This window comes from Poeciliopsis prolifica, unplaced genomic scaffold (genome assembly GCF_027474105.1).
Source record: "Poeciliopsis prolifica strain line A6 unplaced genomic scaffold, Auburn_PproV2 SCAFFOLD012, whole genome shotgun sequence".
Classification (NCBI taxonomy): Eukaryota; Metazoa; Chordata; class Actinopteri; order Cyprinodontiformes; family Poeciliidae; genus Poeciliopsis; species Poeciliopsis prolifica.
In genome coordinates this window covers 14,013,639-14,038,003 of record NW_026562387.1, presented here as the reverse complement: position 1 = coordinate 14,038,003, position 24,365 = coordinate 14,013,639, and the positions used below count along the sequence as shown (strand labels likewise).

Genomic DNA, 24,365 nt, shown 5'->3' with positions numbered 1-24,365 from the left:
ATCTTGCTCTGATGCAAAAGCCAATTTATACTTTAAGTAAGACATGAAGCCAATTATGTTCATTTTTTAACAAAAAGCAGCAATCGGTCAAGTGGAAAACAATGTGAACCATTAATAACTTCTAAAAAAATGATCAGGGCACATTTAAAATATTAGAAACTTAATTTTGGAATTGCTTCAAGAAAATTTTCCAAAAAATAACTTTTCCTACCTCGCCAAGCTCCAGAAGAAAACGTCAAAAACGAGGTTTCAGCAAGCTCAAAGCAAAGCCACCATGGAACAACCCGGCGGTCAGAATGTCCTTCCCACCCAACCAGGAGCCGCTTCTTCAACCTATCTGTGTCTGAATTGCGACCACGCGTTCAAGCCGGAGGTAACTTCCAAAGAAAACCCCTGAAGATGTCACCTCCTCCCTTTTCCCTCTCCCTCCCTCTGTCTCTTCCCCCTTGTGTCTTCTGACTAGAAAGCTCCTCAGACAGCGTTCACCCCACCTCAGGCTCAGAGGCGCAGTGCAACCACGGCCCTCTTTCTTATTTATGAATCAGCTCCAACCTAAATATGTCTAAGCACAGGACAGGTGACCAGCACATATATATATAAGCGCAGAAAAAGGAGGAGAGTGAGGGTCTTATTTCCTCCCTCCTCACCCTTTGTGCGCATCAACAATCCCCTGCGTCAATCAGGATAGTCGATGACTTGCTGCCCACAGGGGCCTTTTTAATGTGCCCATCACGGCAGTCTGCCCTTTCTGATATGACACATGATAATCTATGAAAATGTTAATCAATAGAAGTAGTTTAAGCTGTCATTAAAATCCGTGAGCCGACTGGTCAATACTCATATCCCTGGTAACAATGTCACTACTCATCAGGGCTTCATTTGCGGAGCACTTAAATGTGGGACGCTGCACATCGATGCGCCTCTCCGCCTGCCGCCGTAAACACATTTTCCCCTCTGTCTGAGCCTGGCCGCGCTCTGCATGCATTCGGACCCACCCCCCACCTCCCACCGCCCACTGCCTCTTCTTTGAGTTGCTTGATAGGTCCACTGGAGGGCAAAATTAATACCTAATTGAATCTTGCAGTCATCAAAATAATCAATAGTTTTTTATTATTTATTCTTCACAGTCTGTTGACTGTTTGAAAGCTCCGAGGGACAGCGGAGAGCACAGGCAGGCCCTGAAATTTCTACCGTTTCACAATGTAATTTTCACTGGGGCATGAGAGTTTGCAAGACCTATAAAAAATGAGAGCAGTGCTTTTTTGTCAGGAGGTGGAGGGGAAAGAATAAAGGAAAAATGGGAATCTTTGCCCCAGCAGCTACAATGAAAAATAGAATAAACAAGCTACTGACACTTCAGAGAAGGGCATGGTCCTTTCTGTCCATCCCTCCATCTTTTTCCCTTTCCCCTTTTCTCCTTATTTCATCATATCAGGAGTGTGGCGGTACCTCTCTAATGCTGGCATTTCTCTTCCTGACAGACTCCAAACAAGTGCTGGGAATGAGATCACAGCTCTAATCTTCCACTGGCCTCTAAGGCTGTAGGATAACAGGGCAGCACATCTCTCACCATCTTACATAGCACATAATTACATCCAAAAGATGAGCTTTGCCTATTTGCAATCATGCCATCGAACTGGATGTGTATTTTAAAAATTTAGGTGATGAGTTAACATTCTTACCTTTTGTAAAAAAAAAAAAACATAAAAATAAATATTAAAATTGTGTTATAAAGGAATCCATCACTGGTTTCAATTAGTGATTGTATAATATATTTAGGTATCAATTTTTAAAGTCATAGAGTCTCATAAAAGTATTCATACCGCTTAAACTTTTTTTATGTTTTGCCAGCTAAAGTGATAGACTAACAAAAAGTATTGCAAAAGTGTGAATGATCTAAGGTTTTGCAGTTTTTCTGCTGATAAATATCAGAAAAATCACAAATTCATCTGTGACATTTCCACAGTATGATTCAGCCACTACCATATGTTACCGTTGGGACGGTGACATATGATAGAGGCCCACATTGCCCTTTTTCCACCAGAACCTTATCTCTTACTGGGTTATAATTGTTTTACATTAGTAACAGTTACATGGTACCAATTCCCTTTTACAGAAACTACTTTACTGAGGTTACATGCGCACAGAGTTGAGCTGAAAACATGACATCAGATCACTGAGTGGCTAAGGGTTGGAGTCACTGCTTGTGTCTAAAGTTTAATTTACAAGAATCATGCCCACCATTTGTAAAACTCAACAGTGACAACAGTGAAATATGTTGTGTTAACTGGTCGCATCGCAAGTTATCAAATTAATTTTATCCAAGTAAATTTTTTAAGTTGTCATGTTACGCAAATGTCAATAAAGTCAGTCTGACCAACTTGATTTGACTACAGGTCAACTTTTTTTAAATCTGGAGCAACATTCTCTTTTTTTAGGGTAGAGTTGTGTTGTGTTGTGTCGCGTCACATTACTTTTTGGACTTTGTGGCTGCCCTGCTACGGCGACTCCACCCAGTATTCAATTGCTAATGAAAACGACATTAACAACACTGAAAAAAATTCCTCCAAATAAAATCCTGTCTCTCTTTTCAGGTAAAGAAATTAGCAACTTCTATTGACTGCTTGATATTAGAGAGTATATATAAAAGCTTCCACACAGTGTTTAATCACAGAAAGCTTTGAGATTCATCACAAACCTTAGAAGTTTAGCTCATTATTGGATAGTCTGCTTTGTCACTGCACATATGTAAAGCTATCCTGCATGTTTGATGAAATACAGGTGCTTATTAGTTTTGCTTGCAAAAGCTGCCCCTATTGCCAGTAGTGGCAAGGCTTCATATAATTTGGAGAAAAACGTCTAACAGATTCTCAGCTTCTGCTCCAAAATCAGCTAGATTTGAAGGAACTAATTTTATGGACTGAGTTTAAAACAGTTACTAAACACTTTAAATAGTCAGACATATAAATGCAACTGTTTTATCTAAATTGGTCTTTCTATGACACGCCATTGGACTTGTTTTAGTTTTCCTTATAGCTTAGTGGCCTCTGATGTTTTTTATAGTGTGTTCATTTTTTTTAAGTATTTTTGTCCTGAGCTGATTTTATTGTGCCCAGGAGACCTTGTAAGCAAAACTTTAAATCTCAATGGATATTTTCTGGTTAAATAAAGTAATAAAAACTGTCTTTGTAGGTTTGCAGTTGCGCTTTCTTTGATTTCACAATGGATTAGCCATTGCTCAATGCCTGGTATGGTTCCCTGCTTTAAACTTCTCCACAGTTTTATTCTTCTAAGTCTCATGTCTCAAATTTCTCTACATACCTCAGAGCCCCTCACTGCATAGCTTATACTGAGATCATATTACACACAAGCAAACTCTGTTAATTAGGTGTCATTTGAAGGTAATTGGTTGTACATGATTTAATTAAGGCGCACAGACTGCATTCGACTGCACACCACTCTTTTCCTGTTTTTATTGGAGAATAAACTGAAAACCATTTCTAATTTTTCTTCCACATCACAATTATGCACTGTGCTGACCTACACAAAAAATACCACTGTTTAAAGTTTGTTGCTGCAGTGTGACAAAATGTAAAACAGTTCTTTGAGTATAACTGTTACTTTGTCACAATTAAGCAATAATGGGGGACAAGGTCTGTCTCATTTCCTCTCTGTTGGATCAGGGTGGCCACAACGCTAAAACAGGTTGCAGGAACAAGAAAAAACACTCAATGCCCCCCTCTTCATACCCTCACAGGCAGCAGAATCGGTAGTTAGTGGGGTCCTGAGAGTCATCAGATATCTCTGCTAAGTGCTGGTGGTCTTATCAACTTCCTCCAGCTGAAAGGAACTAAATGGGGAATTTTTGTTTAAAACCAAACATGTAAAGAACATTTATAGGTGTTCTAGACATATTCTGTTGCATTTAAAATTGTACAACTCCATTAATAAAAGAAAGCTATTTTCTTTGCTTGATATTTTTCAAAGATGTTTGTTTAATCTTGCTGTGTGATATTATCTGTAAAACTAAAATCAACAAGAAGATTTTGCAGGAAGAAGTTATGAAGCTGAGTTTGAGCAAGGTATTTTGTTTTATTTATCATTTGGTGGTTGAGCTGCTCTTAAACTTGGAAATAATGGAAGTTTCTCCAATTCAGATTAACCTTCTGTTTTCAACAAAATTATTTTTTTTTTACCTATGAGACTAAAATAATATAACACTCTGCAATTGAAAAGATAATCCACTGCTTCTTGTTTCCTTATATGTTGAAAACCAGCATAAAGCTGTAATTCACTTGCAGGTTAAAAGGACTAATAAACAGATGCATTCTTAATTTTCTGTCATAGTAGGCATATTGTAATTTATTACAACTTTTTGAGTGGTTGTATTTTCAATTTTTCATGAGCTACTTGCTCCTCTAGATCTTAGTGTACATCAAGAGATCAGTAACTGGCAGGGCTAATGAATTACATATAAAAAGCAAATAATTAATATTTATTTTTTTTTTATGTTTTTTTAATCTTGTTTGCTGGAATGTGCAAATATTAAGCAGATGTAGTTTAGTAAGTCAACCATGCAAAGTGGTATCCACTGACATAACAGTATGCTTTAACAAATGCTTTAATGGCTGGAGTGAAAATATTTTAAGTAGTTTCATTATTTTTTTATCCACTTTTATGTGCAAATAATTTGAGGCTCCAAAATATTTGACATGGATGTCAACAAGAGAAAACATATTGATGTTTTTTTCTTCTGAAGTCTCATCCTACATGTAGTAATTCAACTGAAAATGTCAAAACAAGATAATGATGACAAATGAAAAAATCTGAAATGCATCTAAATAACTTAATTCTGTTTTTTTATGATAGCACACAAAAAAATAACCAAAAATATGACAGCCCAATTATTGCCACATAGCTGTTTTTTATTATTTCTATGTGAATTCACACTGGGTTAGGTGCTGATGCTTAATGGGATTTGGTAGATGATAGTTTGTCTCCCCCTTAGGGTTATTAACCAAACTGTTTCTCTATATCCTGCTGCATTTGAATTGATTCTTGCATAGAGATTTACTAATGCCACTAAACTTGTATCTTCACTGCATGTGAATATATGACTATTAATTTCAGAAATTTAAACATAAAGATTCATCTTTTTAAAATATTGTTAAAATTTGTTGCTTCAATTTCTCCTTATCCATCCTTAGATTAAAAGCTAAATGTTGAAAATCCCCCTAAACTTTAGGTGATACTTTTTATTTTATTTTTTTTAAGCTTGTTAATATGATCAACAGCTATGCCTCTCTCCCCCACTAAAGCTAAAATGCTCCCCAGTGGATAGTCGGTGGGGCCAGTGAAGGCTGAGGGCTATCAAAGCAGTGTATTAAAAGGAGCTCTTTGAAGCTTGTAAACCGCCGTGCCCAGCAGGTCCACAACAGATAGGCGCCTCTGATTGGTCAGGTGTGCGTGTGTGTTTTTGTGCTAGATCGATCCGTGGAGCTGACATTCTGGAGCATCAAAGCTTTCGGTCCACTAATATGACTCCTCCTATGTGGGCAAGGGTTGTTTTTTATTATTTTCCTTTTTTGTTTATGAGCTGCTTATGCCTTAGAGGGGCAAGTCTGTGATCATTATGAGTGAACGGTGTGCTTTCATGGTTTGGAGAAGGAGTGAATACATATGAAATCAGGTGATACTTACTCACCAAATACTACAAATACTGATTAACAGGAAGAAAGTCAGAGAATCATAGAAGAAAACCATTAACCGCTGGCAGCAGAGGGGCGACACCGCAGAGATTCAAGCATAGCTGCTCCTCAAAGTCAGTTCCCCCCCCCCCTCTCATTGCCTCTGGAGACCTGTGCCACATACACACTCATGAAAGGTGTGAAAATGTGATTTCCCAAAAAGGATTGGTAATTCTTCGTAAGGGTGGAAGCAGCAATCAATAAATCATTGCTAAGCAGATTGTACAGAAAAAAAATATATCCCCCCTCGGTATCAGTACATTAGGATTCTCCTGAGGATGGATGAGGCAAGACGGAGGTGTGAGACAATCTCAATAAAGAAGAGGCAAATCATACCTTTGGCATTCATCTGGACTACGGCTGTCAGCGGCGTGACAAAGGATCCGCGCGAGTCGACCAATGTCTGAAGGGTTCTTTCAACATCTTCCTCAGGAATGTCTGCAAATATGCATAAAATAGTGTTAAGGAATATTACAACTTACATTAAAAAATCTCTGAACTTGTTGGGACATTTAGACTCAAATAAGTTAATTTGACTTTGTTTCTTTGTGAAAATGCACAACCACGTCTGGAAAGTATTTGGGTTTTGAGGGAAAAAAATGAATTAACAAAACCCTTATATAGATCCCAGGTTGCATTAGTAGTTTCTTGGAATTTCTACATCTAAATATTTTACTTTGAGGTGTTCATAATGTAATATTAACATAAATTTAAAACATACCGTGCACAAAGTAAATGCATAAGTATCAAAAATCTCTCTGCAATAATAGATATTACAAGTTAGATTTTCTTAGAATGAATAAGTGGTTTTGAACCACAGGTAGTACACAGCCTGTTGCCACCACCACCAAGCTTTAGGTTTCACACTTGTATAGATCAATTTCTGGTCTACTTTCTTACTTCCATAGCATTTGTGAAAATTGCCTTTTAAACTGTATGACTTGGGTAGATGTGATATCTTTCTTCTTGATTTTCACAATGATTTGGCTTAAGGATGAAAGTTATCAATTAATGAGTTAGTATAAGCAAGTTTATTGACGCTGCGTCGCTGGCTCATTGCTATGAAGGTGATAGCTTAACTCGGTTGTTTATATTTCAAAGTAGAACCGCATAAAGTGCATTTGCGTTCCATACTTGCCCACACCGGAATTCCCACTTTTCCCCGCATTTGGCCAGTGACAAGTGCTAATTTCCATCACCAATAATGGTTGAAGCCATTATTGGTGTGGCATTCTTTGAAAAAATAAAATATAAAAAATGTCCAAAACACTAATGGCAAAACTTGCCTTATTTGAAAACATTAATAAAATATCTTCAAAAGCTTGAAGGTAAAAACAAACAACAATGGAAAGGAAAAGGAGAATCTTTTAGTCCTTACTAAATATTTGGCGATCATCCACAAATTTGCAGTAAGACCACAATACCCATAAGACTTAGCGGTCGGAACTCAGTCATGTGATTTCATCGACGACCGAGAAGCTTGCTTCGACAACAAACATTATCGTGTTGTACGGTATATTGAAAGCTTTCTTCTTGAACCATTGTTTTTCCCTCTTAGCTAATATGTATTTAACGTTTTGAGATAAAATAACGATTGGACATAACGCTGTTTGTCATCACAATGGCGGAAGTTGATGAGCAGGTAAGCTAACAGGCTAATTTTGATGCATTAATGTGCAGTTTTATAATTTCATTACGGAGTTTATTCTATTAAAATGGCAGGTTGACTTTTTAAGAGATATTTAGTTAGTCATTTATTTAATTTGGAGTACGTAAAACATATCTTAGATGCTGTAGCTATGCTATTGCGAGATTTCTGTAATTCTATCATATTTAGTCCAAAATTACAAGTATATATCATCCGATCTGGCTCTGAAAAGTTAGTTTGTTTAAAGAAACTCTTGTGTGTTTTTTATTTTCCAGGAAAGGAAGCAGAGTGAAGAATTCACAGATGAATCTGAGGTAAAGCTCGTCATTACATCATTTTGCACTGATGCTTTCTTTCTCTTTCAAAAACAGAAGCTGGGGAAATGAGTGTTTGAGTAGTTTGGTGTGAAAGTAAGCTTATAGAGAGGGAAAAAACAACACAAGGCAGAAATGTCATGCAGTTGCACCAGTATGTCTGCACAGAAATGCATCAACAACATATTGTTAATGTCAGAGGGGTGTGCATAGTTCTGTCAAGCCTGGATGATTTTTAACTTGTATAAAGCTCTGTGTCCGCTGAAAGGACTGTAATACATCAACACAGCTTGATCCCCGAAGGATCTTTGTCAAAGTTTGAGAGGTGTCAAACACTCATGAATTACAGATGGTTTTCCAGATCTTTCAACGTTATGACTGAACTTTGGCATGTTACAGTACACCTGTACTCCGGTGAATCACACGCAGACTAAATAAAACATGACTTCTACACGGCAGCCGTGTAGAAGCTGATTTTTAAGTTTCTGAGAGGGGAAGCAGAGATAAAATAAATAATTAGAGGTCAGTTATGTATGTTTCTCTCAAGAAAGTCACAGTGAGCTAAAGAAAAGCATGGAAATCCATAAATTATGTGGAATATTTAATCCAATATATGTTGCTGTTTCTGCATAAAATGTATAAGCGGCTTAAATAAATGCTGCTTTTGAATGCAGCAATTATAAATTATAAACTAAACATATAAATTAAATACAGTTGGTATTAAATTATAAATTAAATACAAACTGTTCTGTGAGTAACATAGAAACATTTGTCAGTGTCTTATCCACTTTAAAGTCAGAGAGAAATAATTGTAGTTCATTTTCAAATTCTCCTCATTATAAGTCTGACTGAAAATGTATTGTATTCTGAAGAGCCATTTTGCTCTCAGGCCAGCCCCAAAATTTTGAGAAGCGTTCAGTAATCTTTCATGAAAAGATATTTCATGAATTGTGTTAAATAGCTACTTTAGGAAATTTGTTGTTTTCAAAGAACAACCATTTTATCTCTATTCATAGGGTTTAAAGTAAAAAAAAAAACATCGAGAGGTTAATATATTTTTTTGGATGGGATAGAGTTTATTTAAAGAAAAAGGAAATGTATAGATTTTTAATGATTTCTATCTACTTTTAAATATTTTAATTTGAAATTAATATTTTTAGAGTCCCTTTGATTGCTACTTGTAACTTTGACTTGTTTGCGTTGTCTTGTGCATCATTGGAAAAGAACTACTTTTAGATGTGGGATGTGATTTCTTCATGAAATCGCCTCATTTGAAGTGATTTAAGTCCCTTGCCAATTTAGAGTGCTTTCACACCATTCCTGTGTAGTCTACTTTATTCAAACTCCGGTTTGTTTGCCTAGAAAGTCTGGTTTGTTTGGGGAGGTATGAATGAGCAATCGAATTATTATGTGGACCAATAAAAGCGAACATTGGTTCTCCTAAAAACCTACATCTCCGTTCGATTGAAGTGAACTCTTGCGCAGTTTCCATTCCTATTTGAATGCCAAGCAGGGCAGACATTGCTCCAGAATCAATAAGCGGACTTTAGTGCTCGGCATTCTGGGTAAATGCAGGCAAAAAATATTGTACGTGTCTCGCGCTCCTGGGAGAAATGGTTTGTGGTCTTTTGCCAAAGAAAAAAGGAAGATCCTGAAGCTGCTAAAATTTGATTCCACTTTATTTTTGTTTAAATTTTGTGAAGAAGGAAGTTGTGCTTATTGCTTCACTGGTTCTTGTTGCAGCGCCACCACAGGTGGAGGGTGAGGGGAACAGGTTTTTAAAGGGTTTGAATTGTTTGACGTTGCATTGTCAAAGCGAACCGCAACTGCTGAAAATGCAACAAAAGTTTCAATTTTGGTTCCCAATCGAACCAAATCTACTACGAGGTGTGAAAACATCTTCCACCCCCTTGAATGGTGATAGGTCAGCCTGTCAAACTGCATGATTTATTTTCTTTTGTAAAATTTAAATACAAACTGTTTAGGGTTTTGCAATGACCCCGATGATGACCAGAAGCCAAAATTGATTGGTATGTTAATAAAGTTGTTTCCTAGTATTCCAGGTTTTGCTGGAGTCTTCACCTCGCCAGGTCTTTGTCCTTCTCCTTGCACTTTGGGAGTCAGGTTGAGCCAGAAGCTTTTAGATCTCTGCGTCTTCTTGTGAAGATTTGGGGTCACGTCATTTCTGTTTTACATTACACTTGAAAGTATTACTTCTGAATCTATTTGCTGTCCAGACTTGCATGTTATATTTAACACAGCTGGATGGTTAGCTACATGCCACATTATTTTCTTGATATTGAAGGAATTATTTCCTCAATCTTTGTCGAGTGTAATCATTCCGTCCTGTTTTATGCTTCAGGTAGAATGTTATCCTTGACGTCGTCACATTGAACGGTTCAGCATGTTGTATTTAAACTGACAAGAGGCAAAAAAGCGGCATAAACGATTACAACACAAAACCCGGTTCTTTAGTTGACAAAAACAAAAAGCAACTTACAAGAGATAGCAAAAGTTTTAAAATGGGTATTTTCTCTGTGGGGATGAAGTTTGCCTTTGTTGTTTGATACGCCTTTGAAACCCGTGACAAATGCCCTCGCATCAGAAATCTCACAACCAGAATACACAGGAAATAGCCTAGATATGGCGTTGTTGAGTGGGGAAGGATTGTTTTTGAAAATAACATTTTTTCCACGCTATTGTCCCCCACCTCCAAGCCAGAAGCACATAATGGCAGACAATGTTTTGAGTTGATGCACCCTCTGGGCAGCCACAGACTGTGCAGCATTGGTTATAAACCGAATTATGAGTAATATTCAAGCTGTGACCGGCCTCCAATGTGGACTCATGCTGCAAAGTGTAACACAGTAGAATACCTTAAGTTTGTCTTATGAAAACAATAAATGCATGAATTTCACTGGGGACGAGCAGCATCAAGAAAAGAGAGATGATTCTTTTTCTTAAAGCATTTCATGCAAATTAAAGCAAAAGTAGATGTGTGCACACTATCCTTTAAAAACCTATTGATTTAATACAGTGGTACTTGCTGTTGATTGCAGTGAGAGAAGATGTTATTTTTACTTTTTCAGATTTCTCATAGGGTGAATAAAAATATCTGTGAAAAAGTATAGAAAATAACATGCTGTGTTAAATTCATTGTATTTTTTATGGTATTTTCTATGTTTGCAGCATTTTTTGTTAGCAGTGTTTTTTCTGTTGCATTTGTTTTTGGTTAGGAGTTTGCATCATTCATGTGTTTGCAGAGTGTTTTGCTGTTTGGTACGTGTTTGCACCTGTCAGCCACAGTACTTTTTCCTGTTAGATGATAACATGGCCTCTCCTTACATATTATATATAATCTTTAAAACAAAGAAAACAAATTTTTCTGAATATATACTTTTTTTCTTTTTACCACACTTGTACAGACACTAAAGCTAAATTTTCCTGCCTTATATTCTGACTATCTCACTGGTTTCATTGGCTATTAACTACTGTTTGACATTGGTGTTTCAAAAATAACAATCCGTTCGTGAAAATAAGATGTTGAGAAATTAATTGTTAACTTAATAGATGCATTTGAAATTGTAGATAAAATGACTTATCTTCATTTTCAACACAAAATAGTGAATGGGGGACATTTTGTATATTCCATCTCACTGAATCATGGACCATTTTCCAAGAAAGCGCTCAGAAGTTTTAGAGGTGACCCTGTAGTAATGACTACCTTTTAAGAACGTGTTTTGTGAGAACCTATCTCCTGTCTCCACAAGGAGGAGGACAGCGAGGAGGAGCCCAAGCTGAAGTACGAGAGGCTCTCCAACGGGGTGTCTGAAATCCTCCAGTCCGACGCAGCCAGCTGTATGACCGTCCACGACAAGGTGAGGGTGATAATCCACCGCCCACGAGAGTGTTTCAGCTTCAAGTCCAATCATCTCCGGGGGGGGATTTTTTTTTTCTGTTTACGTGCACATTTGAGAGATGCCATCTTCAAAGTTGGTTTTCGTCCCTTCTTGCTGGATCTGTTGAGGCAGGCCATTCTTTTCTCACCTAGCCTCCTTTTTTCGTCCCTCTCAGGGAGGTGCATCAGAAGGCACCATTGTCTTTTCCTCTGTTTTTTTCCCACTTCTTTCTCATTTTTCACTCCTTTCCTACTCTTTGCTGAATGTAGGATTTTTTTTTTTCTTTCTTTCTTTTTTTTAAGAGAGCCACTCTTGGCATGATGTTTAGCCGTCGTGGCACCACCAGCACACCCTCACGCCTGAGCAGAGCAAAAGTCAAGCCCAGTTACGTCTCCTCACCTGATGTTTTATTAACAACAATTGATTTTCATTTATTTATTTCTGCTTTGAGGATCCAGGCCTTTTTTTGTGTGTCTTCTCCACCAAAAGTAGCCACAAAGAAACACTGCGTTTGTTAAATCATAAATTGGATTCAACTGTTTTTTTGTTGTTGTTGTTTTGTTGGTTTTTTTTGTAATTTTTGTGTTTGTGTACCTTTTGCCATCCAGCTACATGTGTAGCCCTCTACACCCTCCAAAGCCAGCAGCAGCACACGCCGCCTTATGTTGCCTCATATTTTAAGTGTCTGAATTGGAATTTCATTTGAACAATTCCCATCCTGATAAATCCCTTTAAAAGTCGCTCCGCCTCACAAGGCTGAACCTTTTATTTATTTATTTTTGGTTATTTTATTTGGGGAGATTGCAGGGGGCTCTGTCTGACATGCTCAGCTGTGCCTGTAAATATAAGCATTTCATTATAGACTGCACTGAAGCATGGTGGGCTCGCCGCACATCCACATGCTGCTCAGGAAGGGAGGGGGATTAGGAGACGGCATGCAGCAGGGGCCAGGCTGGAAGAACACACACTTAATCTAATGCTAGAAGCCCCCGGTTTCTGTAATTTTTTTTGGCCCCGTGGACTTGCATGCACACACACACACACAGATCCGCAGTTGTATGGACACATGCGTCCCTGCTGAAGCCTTAAAACACAGAAACCAGTTGATGCTCAGGAGAAGAAATGAGTCAATCCTGGAAAAGAAGGTGATTGGGTTGCAAGAGGAGCATGTAGAGTGCATTTATTATGCTTAAGCATTTTAATTTGAGGGGGGGAAATGCCATTTCACACTGTCTGCTTTAATAAATAGGGCTTTTCCACTCCCTGCAATTTCACAGCTTTGCCTCCAAGCCCACCCAATCCCCACTATGACCACGTTCCAGAAAATATTTTTATCCATTCCCACAGCCAACTTTTTTTTCTTCTTAAAATTGTTAAATATCTTCTTGTTCAACTCACTTTTTGTCTATTTTTTTGCCAGTTTCTTGCCCTTGGGACCCATTTCGGAAAGGTTTTCCTACTGGACATTCAAGGAAATGCCACTCAGAAATATGACGTTGTGAGTATGAAGTTCTTATATGTTTTGCCCTGTTGTATTTTAGCAATCAACAATCATTGGAAGTGATTGCTGTGATGCAGATAAACATTTTTTCCTTTGATTATTACAAATGGCACAGATTGTTTTTGGCATGTCCTTTTTACAAGTTTTATATGGTTTTATTGTCTTTTGAGAGAATGTAATAAAATAAACTTCCCAGGAGTATGCATAATTTTTAGTTCAACTGTAACCAAAAAAGTTGTTCTTAATTTTTGTAGGTTGATCAGAGCGTCAACTAAGTTCTCATGAGTAATCCTTCACTAAGTCATTTGTAGGGAGGTACTGAGGCCACATATATGCCAGCTGAGAAGTAAACCTGCTCATATTTACAGTCCAAGGCGCAATCATAAAAGTTTAACTGGAACTGCACCAAAGTAAAAAGAAAAAAAGAACATTTTGCAGGCACGCACTGGGAGTAGGAAGATGAGGGAATCTCAAAGGCCTGCTGTTGGAGCAATAAGCAGCAGTTAAAGTGACACCTAGGGTCACTGAGTCGCCATAACAACAGCTGGTTTAAAGCTTTTGTACACATTTTTACTGGAATGCCTTTAAATACTGGAGGGCGCTATGAGTTCTTTTACATTCTCGGCTTGTATAAAGAGAAAGAGATTCAGATCGTCTGGGTGACTTAAAGGCTTGACGGAAAAATTCTGCCACGTTAAAGCTACTCCATTTGTAAAAAGCTAATCACAGTTCAAACAAAGCCTATTTTGTCAAAATCTTTGCAGCCGTCACTTTCACTTAGAATAGTTTTTGTCTTTATTGTGCATTTATTAAACAAAGATGTCCAATTGAAATCAGAAATGTATTTCACAAAGAGCCAAGATGGCAGCTTATAATTTCAGTTAGTGGCCGATTAATATATTTTTGTTAATCTGAAACAGATGTGTTAAAGCAGAGAAACAATTATAACATGTAGCTTTGAGAACCTGTATGTTGTGTGGAGATGTGCTTCAAATATTTAGGACTTTGCCTAACTCTGTTATAGTTTACCAAATAAAACTCACATTTGTCATAAAGTTTTCAAGAGTTGGGTGTCAATCAGGGAAACAAATCAAACATTTTTATTCTGTTTCTTTTGATAAACATAAAATAGATAAGATGTTTTTTTTTGTTTGTTTTTTTTTTATTTTTTATTGCTTTGACCTGTATGAACCGTTCAAAGCATAATTTGAGTGCATAGCTTTGAGCAAGAATGTAATTTGAAAATCAATAATCAGGACTAAATTGATCAGCACAAAAGCATCTGTTTTACATTACAGTACCTACACTCAAGCTTTAAACTGCTTCAAATCTAACTTTCTGCCAGATATAAATCATTTCTTAGGAAACAAGGAAGCTGAAACCTCTGAGTTCAAGCTATTGGCTTTAAATAAGAGTCTCGTATTTGATAATCATCACAATTTATCCTTTCAACACTTCCAGTCGATAACATTGGACTTGTTTTTGTAATCTAAAATGTTATTAGTGAACAAATCACAAAGTTCTTTCTTTTTACCTTGAGTCTCAGAGCTTCTTTCTATACTAATTTCTTACTTTTCATGGTGATTAAAATCAGAAATATTTAGTCGGTTAAACTGAAATAAATGCTATTTTGTCCCATCTGCAGAGTTCAGTGAAGATCAACCAGATCAGCCTGGATGAAAGTGGGGAAAATGTGGGCATCTGCTCTGAGGACGGGAAGGTGAGATCCATCTGTCCATCGGTGCAGGTTGCAGATTCTTGATCCCACAACTTCTTTCCAATCAGTCATTTCCATCTTTATACTCCTCTTATCAGTCTCAAACTTTATGTTAATGATCTGAAAGTTTCGGAGACAATTCTTCCACATTTAGAGCATTAACCTGAAGTTTTATCTCCTTGTAGATCCACACATAAATTTTTGTCGCAGTATTTTGAAGAGCAGTTTAACGGATTGCACGCTGATGCGTTGAGCTGTCAGTCAGCCATCAGCCCTTCCATGGGTGTCATCTCCATGTTCTTGCTGTTATCTTGTCTCTTTCCATCATTATCACTACCCTTCATGGATGCAGTCAAGATATGCTCTGCGATATGGCGCTGCCCCCCTACTTTCAGCAAAAACAAGATCTTGTCGCATAAAAAAAAGTACGGCAGACAATTAAAGCTGATGCAACAGCAGTTGTTCACCACCAGTTTTTCAGTTTGCTGTTAATCCTTTGAAATTTAACTTAATCCGTAAACATTAATGCGAAACAGGAGATGGCATCTAAGTTTTATTATATTCCTCTGTCTTGGGAGAAACATGCTCAGATGGCCTACTCTAGCAAACTGAAGCTGTGGTCAAGTCCAAGATTAGGACTTCTGTTCTAAATCCTTCAGGGTTTAAAAAAATCAGCTTCTCCACTAATTGGTGACCCAGAGGAAGAACAGGGCGCCAATCAAACTCTTTCTCAACCACTTTTTCCCCCGCTGGCCTTGGATAGTTGCAGAGACAGCAATTAAAGGAGAAGCGTTCAGTAATTCACCTCTGCGTTTGTGTTTCTGCTGGCTCATCTCTGTTCCAGGTTCAAGTGTTCGGCCTCTACACGAGAGAGGGCTTCCATGAGAGCTTCGACTGTCCTGTCAAAGTATGTTTCCACCACCCTTGTAACTTCTTTTATCATCTTGCAAAAGTATTCACACTCCAAGCTTAGGGCTACGCAATGTGACCTAAAAATAAAATGCAGTGCTCCAGCAGACATTTGAAGTCCAGCTATTTTGAAGTCTCAAATGGATTTAGATCAATATATTACACACATTTGAACTCTTTAATAATTACATGACTTCTTAGGCAGGTGTTTTTTTATGTAGGATGCTGAATGGTAATGCACACCAAATGTATTTTTTATATTTCTTTTTGTAAAACATTTTCCAGACCATGTATTATTTTCTCTGTACTTTTTTAAAAGCTGCACAACTTTCCAGTGATCAATCTTACAAAAATGTTATTAAATATGTTAAAGTTTGTGTTTGTAAAGTCTTAAGCTCTGAGGAAAAAGCAGTGAATGTTAGTGATGGTGAAATCTCTTCTTTTCATTTTGCAGGTTGTTGCTTTACACCCTCAGTTCAGCAGATCAAACTACAAGCAGTTTGTCACTGGGGGCAACAAGGTAGGTTTAAGCCTTACATTCCCCCTCCCACTAAGCGGTCATTACATACAGTTTTCAGCGTTTATAGAAATTTTTCTGCCATAATAATTCTTTCCCGATTGCGTCCGGGTGAAACCGATTCCCATAAAAAAAAAAACTAAGTGACTTTGGCCCGGCTCTGAGGCAGAACTCGGGCCTTTTGTCTAGTGTGAAAGGCTCTTACTTTTCTGTCTCTTTGCTGGAGTGCTCTCGGCAGAGCCGGCCATTTTCACAAAGTGCTATTCTCTCTGCAGTGTTTCAAAAGCAACGCTTTACGAGCGCAGCAAATAGATGCTATTATAAAGAGGCTACATAGTCTTAGGGTTGTCTTTGGGAGACATGTATAGGTGAGATGAATTTGAACATTAGATTTGATTTCTGTAGGAAATCAAATCTAATGTAGGATATGCGTATTAAAAACGGACATAGTACAATCGAGCTTTGATCTCACGTCATAAATAAGGTGCGCTGACATTTACACAGCAGTGTGAGGAAAACTTTCTCCGTAAAACTCCATTATTAGCATTACTTTTCCATTTTCTTTCAATTGCTGTTGATTCCTCTCCCTTCCATGTTGTGAAGGCCTCCACAAGGTGCCTGGGATGAAAATCAATAAGCCTCAATGGGCGCCACATCCTGTCAAAGGAAATTCAATTTTGTCTCCCCAGTTCTTTTGTCGTATCATCTCTTTGTAGAGCAAACTGTTTATTAACATAGCCCAAATGCTGAATTAAAGCGAATTCTACCTCTTTGGTCACAAATCTGCACCTCTTTTGGGTGGGGGGCTTTATACAGTTAGGATGCCGACAATGCGGAGACTGTGCAGAAGGTGAGGCTGTGAATTCCATCTGTAATGATAACACAGACGCTGATTTTTAAATATGCTTCATTCTACATCTATCTCATTCTCCCCAATAAATGGTGTGCAGCCAAAAGAAGCAGTCGGCATCATGATGAGAGATGTGAAATCATGCCTTTAATGCAATGCATTTCCAACACTGCCTTTATGGCTTCCACATGGTCTGCTTGCAAAATTTGTCGCCCCATATGTGCGTCCAGAATGACTTCTTCCATCAGTGAACGTGAAGCTTGTCCTGCTTCACTGGAGTCAAATGAACAATCTGTCTTAATTTTCCTTGTGCCAAAATACTCTTAAGTGAAATTAAGTCTGCACACAAAAAGGAAAAAGCAGGTTTTATGACATTATGTACAGTGAGAATTGAATTTATGAGACTTCTAGTGGTACTTAACAGACTGAGCTACTGTTGCATCAGTGCAATATGCTGTTAATCTACTGCCCTCTGTAGGTTCGACTGCAGTACTGCGCTCTAGAGGTTGAAGTCACAGTGGCATGAATACAGCAGTAGTGCTGAACTTTGAGCTTTTCCACTTTTGATCATACTGTTTTTACAATTTTTTTTATGTATTTTGAGATTTTATATGGTAGGCCAAAACAAAGTTACACTTAATTCAGACATGTAAATAAAATCAAATTAAAATCCAAAAACAGGTTTATTGTCAAAATGTGAAAAGGTTCAGGAAATATGAATAGTTTTACAACCACTGTCCAGTAGACTCTGCACCCGCTTTTCTCCTTTAAGTTGCTCCTGTATGAAAGAAACTGGCTGAATCGCTGGAAGACGCTGGTTCTGCATGAAGGAGAGGGAGCGATCACTAACGTGAAGTGGAGAGCCAACCTAATAGCCTGGGCCAACAACTTGGTAAGCGACAGCTTCACAAATCTCAAAAATCCAGTTACAACTGCATGGAAGCTTATGTTGGAAATTTTTTTTCCAGGGTGTAAAAATCTACGACTTTAGCACCAAGCAGCGGATCACCAATGTGCTGCGGGATAACGTGAGTCTGCGGCCCGACATGTACCCCTGCAGCCTGTGCTGGAAAGACGACACTACTCTCATCGTCGGCTGGGGAACTTCCATCAAGGTCTGCTTCTTGTTCATTTCAGAACTTATTTCAGACACTTCCCGCTGCATGCTTAAACGTCGTCTTGTTGTTTCTCCTCAGATTTGTGCTGTGAAAGAGCGAAATCCTACTGAACTGAGGGATCTGCCCAATCGCTATGTGGAAATAGGTAAAAGAACCATGCAGCAGTTGAGCAAATATCATATCTGCTGAAGTTTTACAGAGGTTCACCCAAAATTTCTCACCAGTTCTGTGTGATTTAGAAATCTTCCTTCTTTATCTTGATAATGAATAGAATTAAGAGTACAGAAATTAGTAAATGCATCTGTGTCTGATTGTTTATGATTAGCTAAATTATTAAGAAAAATTACAATTTTAGTGTCAAGAATACATTTATATTGAAATGTATTTATCACATCCATAAAGTACTTTTTTTTAACATTGTGTAGCTTGGTGGTAATTAAAACAGGCCTATTTATTTTGCCTCTACAAAAAGATATTTCTTTCTTTTTGTTTTCTTTTGTTGTTGTTTAATTTTTTTGGTTTTGTGTGCATTAAGATATATAGATGTAATATCTATATCTTCAAATTATCTGATATTTGTTTATATTTTATTGTTTTTGATCTTATTCTGTCAGTTGATCATTCTAAGGTTTAGTATTAATTATTAAGTAAAATCATGGAAAAGGTGTCAAAGAATTAAAATATTTAACATTTCGCACCCTAAACCACTCAATCTTTTTTTATGTAACTCCTAACATTCGGCTCCTTCCAGTATCTGCATTTGAGACGGAGTTCTTCATCTGCGGTTTGGCGCCGCTGGCGGATCAGCTCGTCACCCTGTTTTTTGTGCAGGACCCCATGAACCAGATGGTAAAGCTATACCAAACGTGTGCATTAACAGAACTTAGACAGAGAGGATTAGGAGGATAAACCGTTATGTCTCTATGTAGGATGATGAAGATCGTGCAAGGCCTCGTCTCGACATCATCCAGCCTCTCCCCGAAAGCTGCGAGGAGATCTCCTCAGATGCTCTCAGTGTTCGCTTCTTCCAGGACAACGAGTGCAGGGATTACCGCCTCGGTGAGAGCATCAAACTCGCCCTGGGAGAAATGTCACCCTGCCTTCTTCTGCAGTCTGATTTTATTATACATCGACCACCAAATGTCAGCGGTAATGCTCTGCACGCAGAGCCATAAATGTATTTTCATTAACAGAACATTCAGAGGGAGAGTCACTCTTCTACATCATTAGTCCCAAAGACATCGTTGTGGCTAAAGAGCGAGACCAGGACGACCATATCGATTGGCTGCTGGAGAAGAAGAAATATGAGGTTTGTGTTGCTGAACTTTACCCGAAGGTTGCTAAAGGTTAAAAAGGAATGTCAAGAGTTTAATTCTGCATCCTTTGTCTGAGACAGGAGGCGCTGATGGCTGCAGAGATCAGCTTCAAAAACATCAAGAGGCACGATGTTCAGAAAATAGGGATGGCTTACATCAATCACTTAGTGGAGAATAGAGAGTATGACGCTGCTGCCAGGTCAGTACTGAGTTTGTTGCAAGTTTACACTGGAAAAAGAAACAAGCATATTCTTTCAAATGCAAAAATATATTCTAAAGAGAGAAATTTAGACAGGTTTTGCCAGCTTGATCAATCTGAATCTAAATGTTTTTACTTAAAGAGAGTTAATTTGGGTATATTTACTAAAGATTTAAACATTAAATTATCAGGGGGTTTCATTGAAGTGGCAAAGCTGTTTTTTTCCAAAGTGGAATAATTATGCACATAAATCTTCACTTATTTTTAAAAAGAAACGTCGGATGCACAAGTTTATAGTGTAAAAATTATACACAGAAGCTCAAATATATACATAAGCCACTGTAATTGTCGTTGTCTGGTCAGATATTTGGCCCATTGTCTGGGTAAAACTGGTAGACTAATTTAAAATAATAACCTCATATGAATCAGCTAGAATAATGTCTGGGCCTTTGGAGGTAATATGATGTTTGCCTGAGTCACCAGGCAAATATCAAACCTTGGAACATCAAACTCTTTTCATGTTTCCATCTAGCTTTTATTTGAGATGGAGATTCTATTGAAGCTGGACATTTTTCAGGCCGAATCTGTACATCATGACCTACAATATTTTCTGATTATTGTTGTGATCATGAAATGTTTTGCTTGTGTTTTCACTTGCAGAAAATGTCAAAAGGTTCTTGGAAAAAACATGGAGTTGTGGGAGAATGAGGTGTACAGGTTTAAGACCATTGGACAGCTGAAGGTAGGACTGATTTATTTCAAACAAACCAAAACATTTTTAAAGTTGCTGTCATGTCCACGTTTAACCTCTCCTTTACCCTAAGGCTATCAGTCAGTATCTACCGAGAGGAGATCTGCGTCTAAGACCGGCCATTTATGAAATGATCTTGCACGACTTTCTAAAAACTGATTATGAGGTGCTTTGTCTTCTCTTATAGTTATTTCATTGTAAAATGATGCATTTCAGTGATCACTTACTTACTCTCTCTATTTCATCTGTCTACTCTCAAAAAGGGTTTTGCTACACTGATCCGGGAATGGCCTGGAGAACTTTACAACAACATGGCCGTTGTTCAAGCTGTTAACGATCACCTAAAGAAGGATCCCACCAACAGCATACTGCTCACCACGCTGGCCGAACTGTGAGTGACCTTAACACAACCACCATTTTGGACATTTAGCTAAAATTCTTAATACTTTTCCATTTGCGGTGTGATGCCACCTCAGGTACACTTACGACCAGCGCTACGACAGAGCCCTGGAAATCTACCTGAGGCTGAGGCATAAGGATGTCTATCAGCTGATCCACAAACACAACCTGTTCTCCTCCATCGAGGACAAGATTGTCCTCCTGATGGAGTTTGACAAAGAGGTGAGACGACAAAGCTGATATCTAATCAGATCTCAAATCAACTGTTTTTTGTAACCTTTCCACTTTCATTTTAAGATGTATCTTGCCCAACTTACTTTAAATATCTATATAAATTGTGATAAGCTGTATGAATTAGTTTGAACATATTTAAGCTACAGCTTGGTTGAAACCTTTCTTTTTGAATCCTTCAGCTAAAGCCATTGTGTGCAGATAGGTTAGTAAAGTTCCAAATAACTTTACTGAGTGAAGATATCAGCTAAGAGAAGGGTTTAAAAAACAGAACTTGTAATAAATACTGAAGGAAATATGTGACAACAATGATATTACAAAATCGTTCTCCAAAAGCAATGTCAAGATGAGAAAATTTTGCAGGAGTTTCCAGAAAATGCCGGTTGTGCTCTGTGCGTGACAACAATCAACATGAGACATTTTCTTAAAATGAAAAATGACTAAATTGTCACAGTACTTTGTGGCAGTTGAATTTTATGGATGAGTATCTAAAGTTGTTTTAAGCTGAGTATGAGTTTAAGGTAGTGTATGCTCATACAACAAAATTATTGCGGCTCATTCACATTTTTCCAGCAAGGTATGGGATATATGTCACATTAGGAGTGGAAACTGTTATGAAGTTTTTTTATGTTGTAACTTTCTTATTTCTCAGAAACTATGCATACAGTTCTGTTCACATAATGTATAATCTTATGTTGTTAGAAAGCTGTTGATATGCTTCTCGACAACGAAGACAAGATATCTGTAAGTCCGCTTGGCGGTTTTGAATCCTTCTGTTCTTTACAGAAGTGCGCCCTCTGCTGATGTCTTCTTCCTTATTTCTTCCAACAGATAGACAAGGTGGTGGTGGAGCTAGATGGAAGGCCTGAGCTGCTGCATGTGGTAAGTTGATTTTTAACTGTTGAAGTCTGAAGAATCAAACTAATCAGATAGTAAAAGTTTTGTCGCTCTTACCCCGTCCCAGTACCTCCATAAACTGTTCAAGCGGGATCACCACAAAGGCCAGAAATACCACGAGAGACAGATCGGTCTGTATGCAGAATACGACCGACCAAACCTCCTGCCTTTTCTGAGGGATAGCACCCACTGCCCTCTTGAAAAGGTGCGCCCTGCCCTGGAACATGTTAAAGTTAGTGAAGTTAGCAACAAACAATTCATAACCTCATCTTATTTTGACTTTATTGCTCAGGCTCTTGAGATTTGTCAGCAGAGGAACTTTGTAGAGGAGACTGTCTTCCTGCTCAGTGAGTATTGATGGATGAACATGTTTGTTGTAGGAAATGAGAAAACTAATCCGCTCTGTTGCTCACAGGCAGGATGGGGAACTGTAGACGAGCCCTCCAGATGATCATGGAAGAGTTGGAGGATGTGGACAAAGCTATAGAGTTTGCTAAGGAGCAGGATGACGCAGAGCTGTGGGAGGATCTCATATCTTACTCTATCGACAAGCCACGTAAGACGCCCTATTTCCACCACTCTAATTGAAGCTTTAACCATCTTCTTACCATCTCAACCGATTCATTTCTTCTCATGTTGTGTTTTTGCTTTCCAGCTTTCATCACTGGCCTCCTCAATAACATCGGCACTCACGTGGATCCCATTCTGCTCATCAAGCGCATAAAGGAGGGGATGGAGATCCCAAACCTGAGAGACTCACTGGTGAAAATTCTCCACGACTACAACCTCCAGGTTTGTCCAGTTTTTGCTTCATCTAATGTTTTTTGCAAGAAAGAATGAATGAATGTTCAAACATTGTCTATGATTCAATATATACTTTATTATCTAATCCATTGCAGAACTATTCAGACTTTTTCATATTTTATCATGTTACCAACACAGACTCAATTTTATCAGGATTTATGTGGTGGATGACCACCAAGCACTGATTGTTATAAAAAAATCTAAAATGTATGACCTACATTTCTTTCAGCCACTCCAAGTAGAACCACGTTCTGCTGCAGTTATAGCTGTTAGTTTTGTGCAGTGTATCTTCACCAGCTTTACCTGCACATGGAGGTCTCTGGTCTTTTACTGTCTCCATCAATTTCTACCTGAATTCCACCGCTTTGCTTCATAATGGAAATGGTGTGTTCAGGGTGAACTTTAACAGCTGGTATACAGATGGAAATGAGTATTTTATTACCTTTTAGTTTCCTTTACATTTAGTATATAGACCCAAACCTTTAGTTTTGCATCTCTTCTGATCATCTCTTTCGTCTTTTATTTGCTTCTTAAATACTCCTTAAACATCTTTAAAAAGAACAGCTGAAGAAAAATTACAAATTTGTTTGTAATTAATATATTATGATTGATCCAAAACAGAAATTTTATAAGATTAATGTAATAATCTTTAAATCAGCTTTTTTTCCCACCCGTTTCCAAGATTCTTCTTCGGGAAGGATGCAAAAAAATTCTTGTGGCCGATTCTCTCTCCTTGCTCAAGAAGATGCATCGGACGCAGATGAGAGGAGTCCGGGTCGATGGTGGGTCTTTATACTGATGAAGTGGATATAATGGACGTTAACCTAAACTCATAAAAATACTATTTCTGTTTTGTTGTTTTAGAAGGGAACATCTGTGAGTCGTGTCACAGCACCATATTACCCTCAGGTAACGGGACACTGTTGCTGCTGCATCCAGCGGTGCTATCATTGTTTGTCTACCCTGGATTTCTATCTGTGTTTCAGATATGGCCCAGCCGTTCAGTGTGGTGGTGTTTCACTGCAGACACATGTTTCACAAGGAGTGTTTACCATCTTCAGGAACTGTAAGTGAAATCTATTAAGTTTGCATTACATCATTATTTGTTTTTCTTTCATTTTTTTTATCTGTAATTTTCCTTTCTTAGATTCCTGGCTTGCAGTTTTGTAACATCTGCAGTGCAAAGAGGCGACGACCTGGAAGTGGGATACTTGAGATGAAAAAGTAACAGGGTGCAACTATTGATCCTGTTTGTCTCCTTTTCTTCTCAATGCATTGATCAATAAAAATCCCTTTTCCCTCAGTAGCTGTATATTTAACTATAACAAGTGTAAAATGATGTGCTTTGTTTTGCTTCCCACTAATGTTATTTGCTGAAGAAGAATAAAATCATTCAAACTCTGTCTTCAGTTTGGGTCTGATTGTTCTGCAGGTAACTAAATCCTGAGCAGGATAAAATGAATACAGACCGAAGACTTTGTCTGAGCTACAGAACAACAATGAGCAAATGTAGCTGTGTAACATTTATTTCTTTAATAAAAAGAAATG

At 38.0% G+C, this 24,365-nt stretch overlaps 2 protein-coding genes across 2 annotated transcripts in view; one reads left to right on the top strand and one right to left on the bottom strand.

Moving 5' to 3' along the window:
- pou6f2 (POU class 6 homeobox 2) overlaps nucleotides 1–325 on the bottom strand; it is an 83,780-nt gene extending 83,455 nt beyond the window's left edge. Inside the window, exon 1 of the mRNA XM_055037954.1 lies at nucleotides 212–325. The gene's annotated coding sequence lies outside the window, so the exon portion shown is untranslated. The remainder of the gene's footprint in view (nucleotides 1–211) is intronic.
- A 6,867-nt stretch (nucleotides 326–7,192) lies between these two features.
- Nucleotides 7,193–24,220, top strand: vps41 (VPS41 subunit of HOPS complex). The gene is made up of 28 exons (XM_055037831.1): nucleotides 7,193–7,389; nucleotides 7,671–7,709; nucleotides 11,480–11,587; nucleotides 13,029–13,106; nucleotides 14,755–14,829; nucleotides 15,671–15,733; nucleotides 16,190–16,255; nucleotides 17,875–17,994; nucleotides 18,071–18,217; nucleotides 18,299–18,365; nucleotides 18,972–19,069; nucleotides 19,150–19,279; nucleotides 19,414–19,529; nucleotides 19,617–19,735; nucleotides 20,396–20,477; nucleotides 20,560–20,652; nucleotides 20,750–20,877; nucleotides 20,963–21,107; nucleotides 21,819–21,860; nucleotides 21,948–21,998; nucleotides 22,081–22,218; nucleotides 22,306–22,360; nucleotides 22,429–22,569; nucleotides 22,669–22,805; nucleotides 23,500–23,599; nucleotides 23,682–23,726; nucleotides 23,804–23,883; nucleotides 23,965–24,220. Exons 1-28 carry the CDS (start codon nucleotides 7,369–7,371, stop codon nucleotides 24,043–24,045), a joined length of 2,565 nt encoding a protein of 854 aa, XP_054893806.1. The 5' UTR covers nucleotides 7,193–7,368; the 3' UTR covers nucleotides 24,046–24,220.
- Nucleotides 24,221–24,365: the final 145 nt, after the last annotated feature.

Coding starts and splice junctions, on each gene's coding strand:
- vps41 (XM_055037831.1), top strand. CDS start 7,369: ATGGCGGAAGTTGATGAGCAG. Junction 14,830..15,670: donor TCTGCTCTGAGGACGGGAAG/GTGAGATCCATC, acceptor TCTCTGTTCCAG/GTTCAAGTGTTCGGCCTCTA. Junction 20,653..20,749: donor TTCTAAAAACTGATTATGAG/GTGCTTTGTCTT, acceptor ACTCTCAAAAAG/GGTTTTGCTACACTGATCCG.